Below are 19,448 nucleotides of genomic sequence, written 5' to 3' on the forward strand. Positions count from 1 at the left end.
GTGGAAACGATGCTCTGTCGGTTCCGCGTTTCCTACGCAATAACCCATTGTTATCGCGTTGTCTCTGTGGGAACGCTTCGCGTATTCATTGTAACCGTGGAGATTCGCTGTTCTCTACACAACAGCTCACTGTTGGGATTACAGTGCCGCTATTGTTACTTCCTATGCAACGGTCTATTCTAGCGTTTCCATAGAAGTTACTCTCCTGGATTGCCGACACGTTACATTGCTCCCTTCTAAAGGTTGTTCGTCCCCGAACAGCCTAAAGGTTCTCCCTCGGTTTCGATGCCGTGGTGTTTTGCTGGCAACGTCTGCATTCGGTCTCGATGTCCTTCGCGCGTCTTATTGTGCCGTTCATTTTACCGCATCCACCCCTCTCTTCAGTTGTACTCGTCCCGAGCAGCTCCATGGTAGGCCGCGAGCCGATCCAGGTGTACTACCAACATCCTCGACCTAGGGTTCTTTTGGATTCTGTATACCACATCATTTATCCGGGTCACTATTTTGTAAGGACCTTCCCATGATGCTTGTAGTTTCGGCGATTTCCCTTTCTTTCGGATTGGGCGATAGAGCCAAACTCTGTCGCCTTCATCGTACCCTGCGGAATTGGCCAGTTTATCGTACCGAGTTTTCATCCGGTCACTGGCAAGCTTCAGGTGCTTCCGTGCATAATCGTGGATGTCGTGCAGATGCTCCACCAAGTCCGCTGCATAATCGGTTACGGGTAGTTCTTTGCCAGGGGGTACCCCAAACAGCAGGTCGCAAGGTAGTCGGAGCTCTCGTCCGAATACTAGGCTAGCAGGGGTCAAGCCTGTAGTGTCGTGGATGGATGCTCTGTAAGCTAGGAGAAAGAGGGGTAGCCTCTCATCCCAGTCCCTCTGGTGGGATGCGACGATCTTCCGCAAGTGTTCCTCGATGGTTTTGACGTAGCGTTCTACCGTGCCATCCGACTGTGGGTGGAAGGGTGTTGTGCGCGTCTTGCTTACTCCCAGGCGTTGCAAAACCTCTTGCAGTAGCTGAGATTCGAAGTTACGGCCTTGGTCACTGTGCAACTCCCGAGGTATGCCGAAGCGGCAGAAAAAGTTGGCAACCAGTACTTCCGCTATTGTCGACGCTTCCTGATTTGGAATGGCGTACACTTCCGGCCACTTGGTAAAGTAGTCCATAGCGGTTAGTAAGTATCGGTTTCCTTGGTAGCTTCGTGGGAAGGGCCCCGCGATGTCAATGGCTATTCTCTCGAAGGGGGCTCCGACATTATATTGGTGTATTTGGCCACGACTCCTTGTCCGCGGTCCCCGACTGGCTGCACATGTGTCACATTGTCGACACCATCTCTCAATATCGGTTCTTGCCTGGAGCCAGTAAAATCTCTGCCGGACCTTATTTAGAGTTTTGTTGACACCGAAGTGACCTCCTGACGGTCCACCGTGTAGTTCACTCAGAACTTCCTTCACCCTGCTCCGAGGAATAAGCATCTGGGCTACTTGACATCTTCCGTTGACGGATTCCCAGTTGCGCTCTAGTACGCCGTTTCTCCAACGTCGTGCCACTGTCGCGCGACGGGATGTCTTCCTGCGGTTTCCCTCCTGCCGTGCCGCTTCCACACGGCGTGCTGGCCAATTTTTTGTGGGGCCCACGATCTCCCCGTTGCAAACCCTTTGTTTCTGGCGGCGGCGCTCCGCGGCCAGTCCTTGGTCCCTGCGCCTCTCCTTCGGTTCTCCGGCCGGTATTCTCGGGGCGTCTTCTACGGGGACTTCTCGATGCTCCAGTATGGACTGCATCACTTCTGGGTGGGGCTCAATCTTCTCGTGGGTGGTTCTACTCTCTTCCCCCCAGGCTTTCCAATCGGCCATCAGCTCTTTGTGTCTGGCTTCCGCCTTGGCCTCCATTCTTGCCAGCATTTCTATCACTTGCTGCATCTCCATTTTATATCAGTGAAGAACTCGATGCACAAAATTAGTGTGTGGCGTGTGTAGGTTCGTAAAATTTCTGACACCAGTTGTCACGTGTTGAGTTCGAATCTTGTCAGTCACGTGTGCAGTTCAATCCCACTTCTGACACCAATGTAGCGTGTTTTGTGTGTCACGCTACAAGTAAATCCACGTAGGTCTCAAATTAAGTGGAACCTTTATTGTTCTTCACGCCTACACAAGCACGAGTACAACTACCATTCACTGTGACACCTCAAATGTCTTCTGCGGCGGATGTTCCACGACACTCTACTTCGAAGGCTGGATAGCGACTGACTTCTTAAATGGCTCGATGAGACTGACTCCTTAGCTGGCTATTCCGAGACTGACCGTCTCTCGTCGAAGCTGGGCTATTTATAACCTCGGCCGCTGCTAGGGAAATGAATCCTCTGTTATAGCAGTGGAAACGTTGCTCTGTTGGCTCCGCGTTTCCTACGCAATGACCCATTGTTATCGCGTTGCCTCTGTGGGAACGCTTCGCGTATTCGTCGTAACCGTGGAGATTCGATGTTCTCTACACAACGGCTCACTGTTGGGATTACAATGCCGCTATTGTTACTTCCTAGGCAACGGTCTGTTCTAGCGTTTCCATAGAAGTTATTCTCCTGGATTGCCGACACGTTACAATATGTTTAACATTAATTTTAGTATTATACTCTCATCTGTGTTTCTCTCTTCCGATTGGTCCTTTCCATTCAGGTCTCTCGACTGAAGCGAAGGAACGCAGGTCTCCATATGCTCGTAACGTGTTCATTAATACTGCCAAGTTTTAAACAAAACTGAAATTGGTTGACAGGCTTCACTAAAAATCCTCAACATACATCTTTTAAAATATGGTTGGGGTTCGAATCCTGCCATCGACAAGAACTTTGTCTTCTCACAATATCCACACCAGGTCTGGCGTCCACCCTGCCACCTATCCAATGGGTACCGGCTGCGATTACCCCGAGGGTAAAGCGGCCTGGGATTGAAGCTGACTGCTCACTCCATCTAATGCCGGGGTCAAGAATGGTGGAGCTATACCTCACTCCCCTATACGTATTCGCTGCTTAATGTTAAATTATTTAACAGCAGATAAAACTTTACATTTTACCTCATGTTGATGAAAGACCCTTCAATGGTTCTCGAACTGTCGCACGCAACGCGATATGTGGACAGTTACGGTCGAGCCAGAAGGCGCATTCTAATGTCTTTCCGTTTTTAACGCGCCAAAAAATGTAATTACTTTCAAACATATACAGACATGTGTATACCCTGAAGAAAGCAGTCTTCTGGGATTNATTTAATGATGAGAACAAAATAAAATTCAGGCTACAAGTAACTCGTCTAAGTATGTTTTGTTGTTGCAAATACTAGGGGGTGGGATGAGGCTGAGTTCACTTGTCACGTCAGTCACCAATTGGCCTACATCGGGTGACTATGGGGATGGAATATTTGGTGGATTGATAATTGCCAGGGGAAACCGATGTACCCAGAGAAAACCTCCTCGTGCTACTTTTTGCTCCACAAATCCAAACGACCTGACCGGACGGGAACGCGGGCCGCGCCGGCGGGAAGCCTGCGACTAACCGCTTGAGCTCGCAGTGACTCCATTTCATTTCGATACTGTGAGCTTCGTTAATTAACCGACTTAATAAGAGTAAATTACTCGTACATACATCAAATTTTACAATTTATTAACATATTTCCGGAAAATTAAAGCCGTTGCTGTTTGCATAATATACATTTTTATGAATTGTCAGCTCCTTGAATAACTCACAGTCATATAAATTGAGAATTATAATGAACACGATTTGGAAATTCTTTCAAACCGAGCATGAAGTACTGAGCTCGCATATTACGACCACGTAAAATATATCACGTTCTGTAATATCCATTGTGTTGGACATTTGGGCGGAGAGTTAATTTCACAGATCATACCACAACTATGACGACCATTTGGCAATGTAGGAATTGTCCTGTGAGATTTCCAAACGCCATTTTCTGGCTGATTTAATCCAAAGTACAATTTGTTCACGCATCGTCAGGGGAATGCAACATGCATGCGCTTTGTGAACCCGAAGGACAGTCTAGTTTCAAGGACTCGTACCATTTCAAATGTTTACAGTGGCGTCACGATTCAAGCGTCCACTGAATCAAATTAACTGTCCAATTTAATCGATGCTACAGAATTCCTCTTGAGACGCTAACACTGTCTGAGCTGGGTAATGAATTTCCCGCCTATTATACAATCTTAAAGTTCATTATCGTGCTAACAAGAGCATGCCCACTGGACTACACAGTGATATATTTGAACCGAGTCGACCTCATAAAAAAAAAAACAAACACCGTGGTCTTAGTCCGCAAGCAAACTATACCGACCGAGCTACCGCTGCTTTTCGGCGAAGTTAGTGCCAAATTTAGCGGATAGAGGGTGTCGCGTGGTCAGCGCAACGAACCCCCATGGTAGTTAAATTCGGTTTTCTAGACCGGAGACGCAATTTCCTTGAAGTAACTCCTCAATTATCCTCACGATGTTTAGTGCGCCCCGTTCTAGAACCACTACTTCTCAGGAAATCTGGCAGCGCCGAGAATAGAACCCTGTACCTTTGGATCTGTCGCCAGGCACTCTGAACACAATATTTCTTTAAAGCCTATTCTCTTTCCCACCGTATCCAAATCGCTTCGAGGCTCACCTAACGTCCTATTCAGTGCAGAAGGGTGTTCTTTCCTGGGTGTTAGGGTGAGGGCACATCAAGGAAATTGGCAGCCAAACGCAACCGCAACCGCAATTTCCGCGAATGGTTGTGTTGCAGTTGTCAGTTTCATTGGTGTACCCTCACCCTTAAATGTACTCGGGACATGAAAAGCACAACTCATCCCTGTTTACTCTGGAGATTAAGAATGTGACAAGTACTGCACTTCCCAATACGTCTTCATAAAATACAAGGAAACACCATCTTTATTTTATATTTGAATATCATCTTCCCGATATTCCCAAGTCTCCTAAGACGTGGTCTCCTCCTTTCAGGATTTCCAAGTAAAACTATATATGCATTTCTCTCGTTTGCCTTGTGTGCTACATTTTCGGCCCACTTCTTCGGCCTTCATGAAATCATCCTAATAGCAATAGTTGACGAGACCATTTCCGAACCTCACAATACTTTCCCCATCTTCCTGTCACGTTCGTCTCTTAGTTCCAAATGCGCTTCTTACACAGGTATTCTCAAATAGCCTCAACCTATACCCTTGCCTTGATACGACAGAACAAAACTTCAGAACCCAAACTCAGTGGTACTACTAACGTTGTTGCCATACCACAAGTTTGAATGGAATTGAAAAGTACCGAGTTCCGACAGCCTCCAATGGAGTTAATTCTTAAAATACGTCAGTCTGTTTAAAAACCACTTTATATTTGAAGAATCTTATCTTGTGGCATGTAACGCAGTGTAAGGAATTTGGTGGGAAGTTGGCGTGGCATAATTTGAAGTAGAAGCCGCAGGTAGCGGCCTTGCGACGGGCTGATTCCCCACCCAAGGAGTCCTAACGATTATGTAAAAAGATTAAGAAACTGAAAAAGCGGCCAAGGTCCAACAAAAGGCCGTAGAGCCACAGATGAATGAATGCAGTATTGCATACGGTTACATTGGTAACCTTTGCTACTGTTTGCGTTGGAGACGAGTTAGTAAAGATGTCGGTAACTTCAACGCCTAATTTTTCATTACTTCAACGATCATTTGAGAAAGTGTTTAATTTTTTCCTCTCCTCTCGCTCCCACTTTGGAGCGTAGGGCTGATTTCTCAGTTTCATGATTATTTTACAGACGGTAGGACTCCTTGGACGGGTGATCAGCTCGTCAGAAGGCCTCAACCTTAACAGAGAACAAAACAAACACAGAATAAACGCATACACACACCAAAAATCCATGCCTTGTGTGGGATTCGAACCCACGACCCCGGCTTCCGAGCGAGCGAAGACAGTACATGCCTTAGACCGCTCGGCTACCGTGACCGGCAGAAAGTAAAAAATAAAATTAGGAAATTAGTATTTTAGTGCACTACCACAGATTATTTTTTTTAAGTACTAAATTTGTTTGAACATAAACTATACTATCTTTGTTACCTCTAAAGCACATGTGACTGTACTCTCTAATCGCTCCATGTTGACGTGGCACAAATATTTATCAGTGTGGAACACTACTAACCAATTAAACGGAGCGTCACACAGTGTGCCATTCGAGTTCACCTAAACACTCTAAAACGGAAAATTTGACAAAAGTAACTTAACTACTAACATCAGCTGAACTCTACCCACATTTGTAGAACGTAATTATGTACTCCGGCGACCAACCGACCGTGGACAATTTCAAATTACTGTTTCAGTCCTTTATAACAACTGAAATTAAGGGGGAAATATTGTAATCCCATTCTTCGCAATAGTAATTTTATGAAGAATGGGCCCGGAGACTTCAAATTAGGAGGGTAAATTATTCAAACTGTGAAATATGCAGATGACCTTGTGTTAATGGCTAAAGAAGAAACTGTGCTACAGGGCATGATTGATAGACTAATTGAAATTGGAAGGTGCTATGGCATGGAAATGAATGTGGAGAAAACAAAAGTAATGAAAATTTCGAGACAACCAACCCCAATCACAATAAAGATAGACCAAAAACAACTGGAGAATGTGAAATGTTTTAAATATTTGGGTAGCTTGTTAACAGATGATGGAAGGTGTACTAGTGAAATTAAATCCAGGATTGCCATGGCAAAAGCTGCATTTAGCAAGAAGAAGAATCTTTTTACCAGCAAATTGGACTTAAATTTGAGGAAGAAACTAGTGAAATGCTACATTTGGAGCATAGCTCTGTATGGGGCTGAAACATGGACACTTAGGGCAGTAGATCAGAAACATCTGGAAAGTTTCGAAATGTGGTGTTGGAGAAGGATGGAGAAGATCAGTTGGACCGATTATGTGAGAAATGAAGAAGTTTTAATTAGAGTCAGTGAGCAGAGGAATTTCCTACATGAAATAAGAAAACGGAAGGCTAATTGGATCGGTCATGTTTTACGCAGAAACTGCCTTCTAAAAGAAGTTATTCAAGGAAAGATAGAGGGGCGGATAGAAGTGACAAGAAGTCGAGGAAGAAGACGTAAGAAGATGCTGGATGACCTGGGGGGACAGAAGAGGATACTGTCATTTGAAGGACAAAGCTCTAGATCGCATTAAGTGGAGAAATTGTTTTGGAAGAGACTGTGGACCTGTCGTCTGACAGATTACTGATGATGATGACTATATTCTGGAACGTGACATCGTGTTTTCTGGGAGAAATCTGCCGATGTTTCGGGCTAACGCATCGCCTCCGTACTCAAGGTGAAGAATGAGACGTCTAATCAAACCACGGAGTACACAGTAAGAAGCGTAGTCCGTTTGGCAGACCAGCTTGCTCTTATGGAGACAGTCAATTTGTCCGAAACGTCCGTAAAATACTAGTAAACTACATGGTGTTACATTCCAAAATATAGAACCATTCCTAGTGACCATATCTATAACCTCAAATTGCCCTTAATTGTATAAAATTCAGAGACATTTCTTTAACAAGCCACAAATTCTACAGTTAAGAAATTCGGTGCAAATGTAATTGGATATCCTCTCTTATCTGGTGAAAATTTACTCACGAATTCCGTGTAAAGAGAAAGTTTTCCCGTGTTTAATTAATTCAGCACCACGCCATGAATACTTGTGGACAAGTGAAGGTACAGCTCTGCTATTCTTGATCTCGGCACTAGATGGAGGTGAGTGGTCAGCTTCACATTCCGACCTCTTTATCCCCAGGGAAAGAGCCCCCGGTACCCGCTGGCTAGGAGGCTGCGTGGGTCCCAGAGCCGGTCTGGACGCTGTGGAGGAAAGAAACAATTTTTCTCCTGCCGGGAATCAAATTCCCTTCCATTTTAAAAATGCATTAGAGGGAGGAGATAAATTAGCTTCACGATCCGAACGCGCTAAGCAGGGAGAAAATATGGCCAGTACCAGATGACTGTGAAGTTTACTGCGTGCCAATGCAGAACTATAAGTCGTATTCACGCGAGAGTCATGTATCTACTTGAATTCTTCGTATGGCGGCATATAGAAAGCTGTGCGCTTTTTAATGTACATTCTGGAAGCTTAAGAATTTCATTCAATTATCTTATCTGTTAAAGAGCGTTTAACTGAATGGAAGAAGCCCAGTAACACCTGCAGATACACTTGACAGGGAAGGAACACTCGTTCAGAGCAGAGAGGGGAATATCATTATCACTGGTTGCGTATATTATTGGAACTCTTCGCTGGGAACCAAGTACACAACCGACAGTCACGTAATCGTTGAACCTGCTCTTATTCACATGTCAGGGTGACGAAATTGTTCATCGGAGCCAAATTTCTGCCTGTTTGTCTGCCCAACCAACCTTGGGTCTTCCTAACGATGTGTCGTAAAAAACTAGCGAAGGGACGGAGAAAATATCCCTCTTGAAGAAACTAGCTCTATCGGTTGGGCCCAACTGAATATGTTTTGCCTGAAGAGGGAGACAGAATCCAGTCTCCGAAACGTTGTGTTCTAAATAAGGACATGGCAATGTGTAACGCCCAGAAACAAAATAATTATATTAATACATCAAATTCACAAACTTTTAGATCTTACTTACTAATTCCTAATTAGATTTGTGATTATTAGGGTCAGGATTTTGATGACATGTCATCTTTTTTTCCTTGTATCCTATGCGATGCTCTTAAATATATAAATCTCGGATATGAGCTGCTGGTTACAGAAATGTAAATTTTATAGGTAATTTTTTCGTACATTTTTGGACTTTTAAGGGTATTTCTTATCATTTTTAGCCATTTTAGGGGATTTTTCTTCATATGTTTTCTGATGTGTGAATAACATGTAAGTAAAGTGTTACTTCTTTTCTCCTTTAGGTAATTTTTTTAATATTTTCGGGTCATCAAAATCCGGGCCCTGCATATTACATTTTGGGTCATATTTTAGGTCATTTTTCTGGATTTTTTCGGTAATTTTTTAAATATTTTCAGGTCATCAAAACCCGGGCCCTGGTGATTATCATTGCGGTGAATATCGAGATTATTGTATTATGGGGCCTTATGCCATGTAATCTGACAGAAAAGTAGGCGTATGAATGCTTGAGAGAGAATAACTGCCTCCATCATGTTGGAACAGTTACAATTTCTTTTAGATCGTGGTTTTATAGGTTATAGCACGGTGTAATCCCGTATACTGTTACAAAACGTTTCGAAGTAAACTTTTCCTTCTATCTTCTGAATAAAATAAATGATGCTCTTACCAGTTCATTCTGAGAAATTACTCCGTAAAAATTTTTAAATTCGTCACTAGAATTCATTCTTAAGATAGGAAAACATCCTGACTGCCCTGACTTTGCGAGGTTTGTGGTCCTGACGATGATTATTATGAAGAAACTGTCTTCAGAGATGTGATCCCACGTAATGCAGTAGATCGTTACCGTGTCTCTTAGTTAGGGACATGGTATATGGGCACAAAAGTGTCACTGTTGGGTGGTTTTGCTTTAAAGCTAAGGGCTTGGACCTCAGAGTCCCTGAAGAGGGACCGACTCCACTACAGCTTCACTCTACTAACCTAGCAGAATTTTCGCATCGCCGACTTTCCTTTGGCCGAACCACTAGAGCTTAGAGATAGGACGGATACAGAAATACGATCTTGACAAATTGTAGAGCGAAACATTCACACATATGTCCAGAGCAGGAGACGGAGATCTCGTACAAGTCTATTAATTTTGTGCTTTTGACAACACTGTCACAAACCCGGACCACAGGCTATGACAGTGTCCATGAAACTCATTACATCTGCGGCACATTCTCCAATAGTTTTGAAAATAGAGACACAACATAAACTCTGAAAAATGTAGAGCAAACGCCAAGAGAGACCGACCGGCGGGGGAGGGGGAGTTAGAGGGTTCTTCCCCGGAAAGATTTGAAGAACAAAGATTCTTATTAAGGCACAAAAACACTGTATCTGAGGTGAAATATTAAGGTTACATTAATTTATTATGAGAATAAAGTGGTTAATGGTGTAATAGGTAGCTAGACAGTGGTTGCAGCTGCATTGGGGGGCGGAAGGCGACCCACTATATCGAAGTCCACCCTACAACCCTTATATTAGCGGGCTTGATCAAATCTATTTTGTTTTCTGCTGAGAAAGGCGAAATATGAAATTACTGCAGTACGTGTGTGCTCTAAACAGGGCGGTATTACATTCAGCAACGTTCAAAAAAGTCTCCCCACCGTCACCGGAAGATAATACATTAACATTACTCTTAATCCCAGAGCAGCTATTCTGCGCACATTCAGAGACATCTGTAGTGTATAATTTATCTTCGGTAATAAGAAACTGAGCCCCCCTGCATTAGGAGCCACAGAGTGCCCGCTGGGCTGAGTGCAGGTCCATTAGCAACAGAGAAAACCGGGAAGAAGGTTGTCATATGCAAGATACCGGACAGACTTTTCTGTGATATTATGTACATTAAAGTTTAATATTATTTTTTTTTCCTGTGGCGCTACAGCCCCAATTTGGCCCTAGGCCTACCTCCATGAAACTCTCCGTTTCACTTCGGTTTACTAGATCTTACACATACGGTAGGACTCCTTGGGCGAGTGATCAGCTCGTCGCAAGGCCTCTACCTGTAGACAAACACAGAAAAACGCACACAAACATCCATGCCCTGAGTGGGATTCGAACCCACGATCCCGGTTTCCGAGCGAGCGAAGACAGTGCATGTCTTAGACCGCTCGGCTACCGTGACCGGCTTAATATTATATACTAAAATATAATAATCTTGTATTTATGCATCCTGTTGCATTACTGTATCTATTACTCTTTATTGTATTACACAGTCCGTCAACGATGCAACAAATTGTTCCTTCTTTCTTGCACTTTCACTTTCGACAAAATATGTTTCTGCCCTAAATGTCCATCTTCATGTGTCTTACTATGCCATTTAGGGCCGAAACATGTTGTGTCGAAAGTGAAAGTGTTAGAAAGAATTAACAAATTGTTGCATTGTCCACGGACTGTGTAGTATAAAAAAAAGATCGGTAGCTTTAGTCCGCAAGAGAACTATACCGACCGCCTCTGTGGTCTAGAGGTCAGAGTTCCTGGCTACAGATCCAGAGGTCCCGGGTTTGATTTCCGACGCTACCAGATATTCTGAGAATTAGTGGGTCTGGAACGGGGCCCACTAAATCTCGTGAGGATAATTGAGGAGCTGTTTCAAGAAAATAGCGACTCCGGTCTAGAAAACCGATATAAACGACCGTGGGGATCCGTTGCACTGACCACGCGACACCCTCTGTCCTCAAAAGTTGGCAGTAACTCCGCCGACAAGCGGCGGTCGCTCGGTGGGTATAGTTCGCTTGCGAACTAAGAGGCACGGAGTTTGTTTTGTTGTTTATTGAAGAAACAGGATATGTGGGCGTGGACCACTACTTTAGAGTAACACTCTGCAGTACGTATTGAGCTCAGTGGAGTTATTTACGGACAATGTTATCGCATATCATTTTCTCTTACAAACATTTTCTGCAGCTTTCCATAGACCCACGCCAAGACTTAATAAACTATTATGCACTTTTATCACTCACTCTATGAACTGCAGACTATGCATTTACTATATGTCCGGAGTATTAACTGTAAGGTGGAACTTAAAAAGAAGGGGTCCCATTTGAATGCGATTACAATGAAGGCCTGGAATGAAAGAAATTCCTGAGGCAGGAAATCAGCCCCCGAATTTGACATAACTGGGTACTCCTTCCAACTAATATGAATAACGATTCGTTTAGTGTCCTGATGGCACTGCTTACTTACACGTCGCATGTGAGGATCTGTTTTCATTACAACTCAAAGCTTCACTCACGCAACAATGCTGTAGATTTGTATTTGAAGGTATCTCGGTTCAGTTACTGGCCATTCTGAGATATTCTGTTGGTTTCTTAAGGCTAAGCATCGAATTTCGTGATAGAATGTTGACAGTGAGCCACGACAGCCGACAAATTCACTCACACCATTAACCCATCCTATAAACATCAGCAACTCAAACAGACCAGCCGGTTACGGTAGCCGAGCGGTCTAAGGCATGTACTGTCCTCGCTCGCTCAGAAGCCGGGATCGTGGGTTCGAATCCCGCTCAGTGCATGGATGGTTGGTGTGTGTATGTGTTTATTCTGTTTGTGTTGTCCTGTGTTTATGTAGAGGCCTTGCGACGAGCTGATCACCCGAACGAGGAGTCCTACCGTCTGTAAAAATGATCATGAAACTGAGAAATCAGCCCTGTGCTATAAGTGGGAGAAAGAGGAGGGGGAAAATTGAAACAGACTAGTTAAATAATCTAGGAATCTGTAATTGTTTATTCGGTTCAGATACAAAACGTGGAGACGCGGCTCGGGCCTGGAACTTTGCATGGATTCCTAATTGTCCCTTCGTACGGCCCCAGTTGCTGGGATGTGAACCCAAGTTTTCAGGAATGAAGAAACAGAAAACATGACTTGCATCGTTATAGCCACCAGGAAACTCGAAATGCGAATATTACGTTATCCCTAACTCAGCGGAAATAAGCTAATATCAGCCAGTCTAGAAATTTATCGTTTTTATGAAACGTAAAGAGTCATTGTCGTGTTGACAGGAGCTCTTCGCGCACAGTGACACCAGAGACAGATGAAACCAGTCCACAGCTCAACACATCCTCTCGGCTTATCATCCATCTTAATATCGTCCCATGTCCACCACGGTTTCCCAAGGGTTACCTTGGAGAACATATTTTGAACTATACAGCATAGCACATAAAATATCCGAGATTGCTTCGCCGATGCTAAAGTATTGATTTCTAATCTGTGGATGCGGTTCAAATCCTCACTTATTAGATTTTTTATTACAAAAGTAAATATTAATTACGTCTGATATATGCATATAGTAATGAAAACACTTTATTTAATTATGTGGAGCCTAGATATCTCAGTCAACATAGCGACGAGCTACGGGCTGGGTGGCCGCTGCTGAATATGTTCAATATTCTCAAATTGTTTCGTGTGTAAGCGAACAAATGACGGACGGAGAGATTCTAATAGGCGCTCTGAACATTTACGAACGCGCCGAAAGAAATAATCAATATATCAAGCGTTAAGCGACTAGACGCAGGGTTTCAATTGATAACTGGATTTATTGGACTCTTCAAAATCGTAACTACAATTAATTATAGCGCCATCGCTAATTCACACAACTAAAAATCACAATGCCGGTCACGGTAGCCGAGCGGTCTAAGGTGTGCACTGTCTTCGCTCGCTCGGAAGCCAGGATCGTGGGTTCGAATCCCACTCAGGGCATGGATGTTTGTGTGCGTTTTCCTGTGTTCGGGTATAGGTAGAGGCCTTGCGACGAGCTGATCACCCGCCCAAGGAGTCCTACCGTATGTCTAAGATCTAGAAAAACCGAAGTGAACGGAGAAGTTCATGGATGTAGGTCACGGCCCACTGGGGCTGTAGTGCCAAAAAAAAATCACAATAGCACGTACTAAGCCTTCTCAGGAAGCGCAATAGACCACTGTAGGTCGCGGTGCAAGGGCCGAGAAGGCCAACCCTTTATAAATTTATTCATTCAAGCCTTCTCAGACCATATGTCTTTACCAGTCGTTGCTTGGTAACTGTTCCCAACGCTGTAGATTAATTTGCTTCCATGTCCAACGTCTTTACTAGTCAGAGACTGTTTCACAGCAACCCTTCATGGCCACAACCTCAGGACATTGTCTGTTTCCCAGAAGTGTCTGACCACCACTGACTAGTACTGTGAGCCTACAGACCCACTCAGAATCTACACTGACTGAAAGTCAAAGTTAGTCGGCCAGTCTAAGTTATTTTACGACTGGGAGCCTACAGACCCACTCAGAATCTACACTGACTGAAAGTCAAAGTTAGTCGGCCAGTCTAAGTTATTTTACGACTGGCGATTGCTCAAATTAGATTTCGTTATGTAGACTTTTAGCGGACCCAACAGAAAACAGCCTACGACAGCTCTTATATTGTTGCATGCGCATTATGGCCCCCGTGGAAGCGTGTTTACAAAACCATTCCCTAGCAACGGCCGTCTCTCTGGCTTCGCTACTTCTCCTAGTAGGCGTTATGTCACAATATGTATATGAGCGTACACCGCCATCTCACGGCCTCGGTGCAACAAGCTTTCAGATGTGCAAACAGTCTGTGTAGGTGAACAAATAAGGTTAATAGCCCGTCACACGGGTCGCCTAACGTCCGGGCATATTTACCGCGTTCTAGTTTTACTATGCAAATACATTAACACAAACGGAGGTCGGTAGCCTTGCAGTGGCGTGAGTCAGGCAGCGTCATGGCGCGACACATGTAGGACGAACAGTTCTATGTTAAAGTGTATACAGTTCAGGCTTTTACAATTTCGAGTATTGACAGAAAAATGTATTTTTCTTCTTAACCTAGTTGAATTTTAAGTTTATAAAGCACGGAGGGTACTGCCTTCTGGAATGAGACACGGTGTAGTCTAGTGGTTCGCCGACATTTCGTAGGAACGCTTTGCCTCCATCTTCAGGGTCGAAGAGTAAGTAAAGCAACCAACAAGAAGCAACAAGCTTACCGATCTACTTCGACCCCGAAGTTAACGCATTGCGGACAGGACGGGCCATATGGTCCTCTACGTTTCCAAGCGTTGCGGACCGGGCGGGCCATACGGCCCTCTACGGTCACGTTATGTTGCAAAACGCTATATATCGCTGTGTGGCTTCGTTGAATCGTAACTACTGCATAGATGACCTCGGGAATGATTGCTGCCTTATCTAGTAACTCGACCAGAGTCATTTCCTGTCACAACCTAAACAAAATTGGCTTTGTTCTAATCCAAGCTTGCACGTATGAACCACGCAGCTACTAGATCAACATGGTTCACAGACGAAAGCAGTTGCGATCTCTCGGAGGACAGGAAATATTAGATATGTTCTCCGATGAGCTATCAGATTTGCCAACTGCTTCGTCTTCTGATAGCGAGGCCATTATCAGTGACAGTGATAGTGACGGGGGCCACAGGGCTGCCCAAAATGTGTCAAGTGAAAGTGAGAGCTCCGTTGAAAGTGCGAGTGTCGGGACACTGTGGAGAAGAGAGAAACCTTGTCTCTTCCTGGAACAAAACATCGGCAACCCTCTATCTAAGTTGGCACTAACTTCGCCGACAAGAGGCGGTCACTCGTTCGGTATAGTTCGTTTGCGGACTAAAACCACGGAGTTTGTTTTGTTTGAACGCTGTCAGAGACTCAACTCACACAGAACCTTACCATCTATGTGCAGAGAACGCGACTCGTGCCGGTAACTCTAACGGTCATTTAGCCGTGTAATAGCCGCAAAGGAGTTGTCCCTAGACCTAAGCTGCGAGCCAAGAAGAGGAATGGGTCACTCAAGGCACAGTTCCACGCATTCATAACGTCGGTACTGGAAGGTTACTGTTCGACTTTGAGAGCTTTACCCAAGGGTAAGAGAACCTGATCAAAATTTTACAGAAGGTTTGATTTCTTCAATAGCCGATCTAGATAAAAAAATCCCTGTCCACACTGGGAATGGAAACCCCCTCGCTTATCCCGGAGTTAATCGCTTGCTGACTCGGCTATGTAAGTAATTTTAAGCCAAGTCCATATCTTCCTGACTGCATCACTATTACGTTGGACATTAGTTAGTTATGTGGAGGGGGTGGGTTTCCCCATGCACTTAGACCAGGTACTGGTCCATTGTGTTTCGCCCTTTGATATTCTACCAGTCTCCATACCCTACCGGTACTGGTGTGTGCCATCAGCCGCGACTCAGCCAGCGAGTTCGGCCTCTACTGGCTCAGCGGTACCTAGATGCTTCCCCCATCTACCAGAGGCGTTAGAGACTGCTGTTGGGCGGGAAATGTCCTGAATTTGGCTCAGAGGTCTCCTTGAGACATGTGGTTCTTTTAGGTGCCGTAAAGCTACGACACGGGACCCACGACTTAAAGTCCCTCCCCGAGGACTTGTTCCCTGAATTTTTCCGCCCTTAAAAATTCCACGACCTCCGCCGGGTTTGAACCCGCGTACCACGAGTCATGAGGTGGGAACGTTACCTCTAGACTATGGAGGCCATTTACGTTAGACATTGCTCATCTTCTTGAGTTTATGGAAACATCTGCTTCCGTCATCGGATGTATGTGAGCAAAACTTCATATTCAGTTCGGGCCGTTAGTATGAGCTATTCTTTATTAGTGAACCAATAACTGCCAGAGGACGAGAGATTAAAATCTGATAGTTGCTCAACCGGTATTCCGAAGGTTCATCAACATTATCACAACAGTTCACCACTGAACCTTTCAACCCACACTTCACAAGTCTTCCTTCAGCTCCGCGTTAATCGCTTAAAATACATTGTTGCCATGTACGTGTATACCATCGACTTCAGACACTCTGCGTTTTGCTTACCGGGTGTATTTATGTGTTTTGTATGCGTCTCGGAATGAGAAATAGTAATTCTCTAACATCATTAGCCATCAGATCACTTAAACTGAGAACCAGTATGCTTTAAGTGAGGCGAGAAGTGAATGCGTGAATATTATTAAATGCATTTCAGGTTTAAAATGGTTCCTATTATTCTCCATCTATGCTTAGATCTCCCCCGGGGTTTCAGCCTAACAGTTTCTTTCCGGCTACTTTAAACAAATTCTCACATATCCATCGCGTGCTGAACAGTCCTGCCCACCCAACCTTTCGTGCTATGGTCACAATACAACGGAGCGAAAATTACAAACCATGAAACTCCCAGTTGTACAGTTTTCTCCAATCTCCTGTCACTTCCTCAAAAGGAGGTCGAGCTGTTCTCAGTATCCCGATCTCTGGTACACCCAGTTTTTGTTGATCCGTTGGTGCAAGATACCAAGTTTCATAATTATAACTATATAACGTTTTAATATTTAAGTGTTTAAATATGGGATGGAAGATACGAGATCCTAAACAGAACAGTAGCTTATTACCCTTGGGGGTAAAAGCTTCACGCCCATATCAAACGGTACTTAGACTGCTCTAAGAATAATGTGAAATAAAACGTACTTAATCATTAATGTACAACTATGGTCAAAATACATTTGATTTCTGAACAAACAATGTTTTGGTCAAGGTTACACCATCCAGTCCATAAGTGCCCATTGCTGTAACATATGTTGAAACGCGTCAATTTCTTGGACATTGCTCGGTCCAAGATCGAACACATAGGCCCATTGCAGATAACAGAGGGTGACAGACCGGATATATTGTTATATGACAACACACAAACTGTTGTACGCTTAATCAATGTAGCAATTCCACTAAACATATATTTTGTGTCAAGATAAGCACCAAAAACGTAATAACCTTGTACCTTGCAGAGTTATTAAATCAGACAAGGGGACTGAAGTACAGACATACTGATAAGTGAAAAAATAACTTGTGTTCTGAAAAAAATAAGATTGGAATAAAGCTTCACGTAGGCCTATATCGGAAATTCTATTGACAGGCGAGGAGCAACATTAAATTCAGCCCCCCCAAAAGCAAAGTTAATTGGTTTGATGTCTGGGATATGAAAACTTAAGGACGGACAAATATGATGGAAGAATATTAACGGGGATATTTCCTCTCCCTTTCATAATTACGAGTTGCGAGAACTCAGTCAGTATAGCGACGGGCTACGGGTTGGACGACCCGCGTTCGATTCCCGGAAGGATAATATTTTTCTCCTCTCTACAGCGTCCAGACCAGCCATGGGGCCCATCAAGCATCCTATCCAACGGGTNCCCCACTTTAATTTCTACTGTCTCAATATCCTACCGATACTGGTGCGTGCTATCAGCCCCGTTCAGCCAACGAGGTCGGCCNTCCTATCCAACGGGTACCGGGGGCTCTCCCCAGGGAAAGAGTGGCCGAGGCGTGAAACTGACCACTCATCTCCATCTAGCGCTGATATCAAGAATGATAGAGCTATAACCTCAACTCCCCCATACGTCTTCATGGCGTAGTGTTGAAGTAGTTAAGCACAGGGACAACTTTACCTCATGGTATCATTTCCCTGACTTAGCAAAAAGAAGACTCAGAAATGAAATAAGACGCAGCGTTACCGGTAAGCTGTTTTAGTACTTACGTGAAGAACAGCACAGCAGAAGGAATATTTATTGGCTCCAGAGGTCTGGTATGGCCTTTTGTTTTCCTCAGGTCGAAGCGAAGTAAATAAGAAGGTACTATACTCTGAGATGTGACGCCGTGTAGTCCCATGGAAGTTAACCGCCGTTTCGAAGGAAAGTATTGAGAGCGATCGCTCAGCTCACTTATTTGCTTGACGCAATTTTAGTCCCTGAGTTAAGTTCCTCCGAAACGTCGGGTCACAGTTCAAAATTGAAAAGTTTTCAACTTGTTTTTACTACTCAAAGTAATGTGCATTTAGTAACAGGTTGATGAATATTCTTCAATTGTGTACCAACTTAAGAACTTTCCAGCATTTTATGGAACCTGTACGTTCATTACCGTGTTTACAAGAGATCTCCACTGGTCCCTATCCTCAGCCAGATCAATCTAATCTATACCATCTCATCATATCTCTCTAAGATCCATTTTATTATTGTCCACCTACCTACGTCTTTGTCTTCTTAGTGGTTTCTTTCCTTCTGGCTTTCCCACCAATTTCCTATGTGCATTCCTCTTAGTCCCATTCGTGCTACATGCCCTACTGATCTCATTCTCCTTCACTTGATCATTCTAATTATACTTGGAGAAAAGTACAAGTTATGAAGCTCCTCATTCTGCGGTTTTCTCCAAATTTCTCATACACGAAACAAATCAAATTTTAATACTTCCTGATATCTTGCTTTTTAAAAACGCCGAGGCGATGATTCCAGTTTCTGAACTAAATTATATACCGACTTTGTCTTAAGTTTAGACTCTATCTCTAGCGAAACAAAGCACACTCACTGTTACTCCTTCATGCGTCCCTCTGGGATGGGTGTTCCCGCGGAACTTTAACAAAACACAGTTTGCCACTTACACGCATCACCCTCCCAGTCTGTACACACCAAACGACGTTGTCCTAGGAAAAATTAGTTTATTACACCGCCGCTGGGTTTCACGTACTAAAATCGGTGGTTTACTTCAAAATGCAGTAACATCATATATAATGGCCGCGCCATAGCTCAAGCGGTTAGTCGCTGGTTTCCCACCGCGGCGGCCGGGGTTCCATCCCGGGTCTGGTCAAGTGGGATTTGTGGTGTACAAAGTGGCGCTGGGGCAGGTTTTCTCCGAGTACTTCGGTTTCCCCTGCCAATCTTCATTCCACCAATTGCTCCACAATCACCCTCACCTATCATCTGGGGCTGCTACAGTAGGCCAGAAGTGGCCGCAGTACAAGGAACTTAGTCCCACCTCACTAGCAATAAAA

At 44.2% G+C, this 19,448-nt stretch overlaps 2 protein-coding genes across 2 annotated transcripts in view; one reads left to right on the forward strand and one right to left on the reverse strand.

Annotated features, from left to right (window-relative positions):
- Window positions 1-1,925, reverse strand: part of LOC117282386 — a 3,018-nt gene extending 1,093 nt beyond the window's left edge. The window contains exons 1-2 of the mRNA XM_033751763.1: window positions 1,353-1,925; window positions 579-950 (exon numbers count right to left, since the gene is read on the reverse strand). Of these exons, the coding sequence (XP_033607654.1) occupies window positions 579-950; window positions 1,353-1,925 (945 nt within the window). The remainder of the gene's footprint in view (window positions 1-578; window positions 951-1,352) is intronic.
- The window catches only part of LOC111865274 (allatotropin-like), a 143,147-nt gene that overhangs the window by 107,258 nt on the left and 16,441 nt on the right, over window positions 1-19,448 (forward strand). The gene's annotated exons all lie outside the window — the stretch shown is intronic.

Source organism: Cryptotermes secundus, unplaced genomic scaffold (assembly GCF_002891405.2).
Source record: "Cryptotermes secundus unplaced genomic scaffold, Csec_1.0 scaffold2107, whole genome shotgun sequence".
In the NCBI taxonomy this organism is placed as follows: domain Eukaryota; kingdom Metazoa; phylum Arthropoda; class Insecta; order Blattodea; family Kalotermitidae; genus Cryptotermes; species Cryptotermes secundus.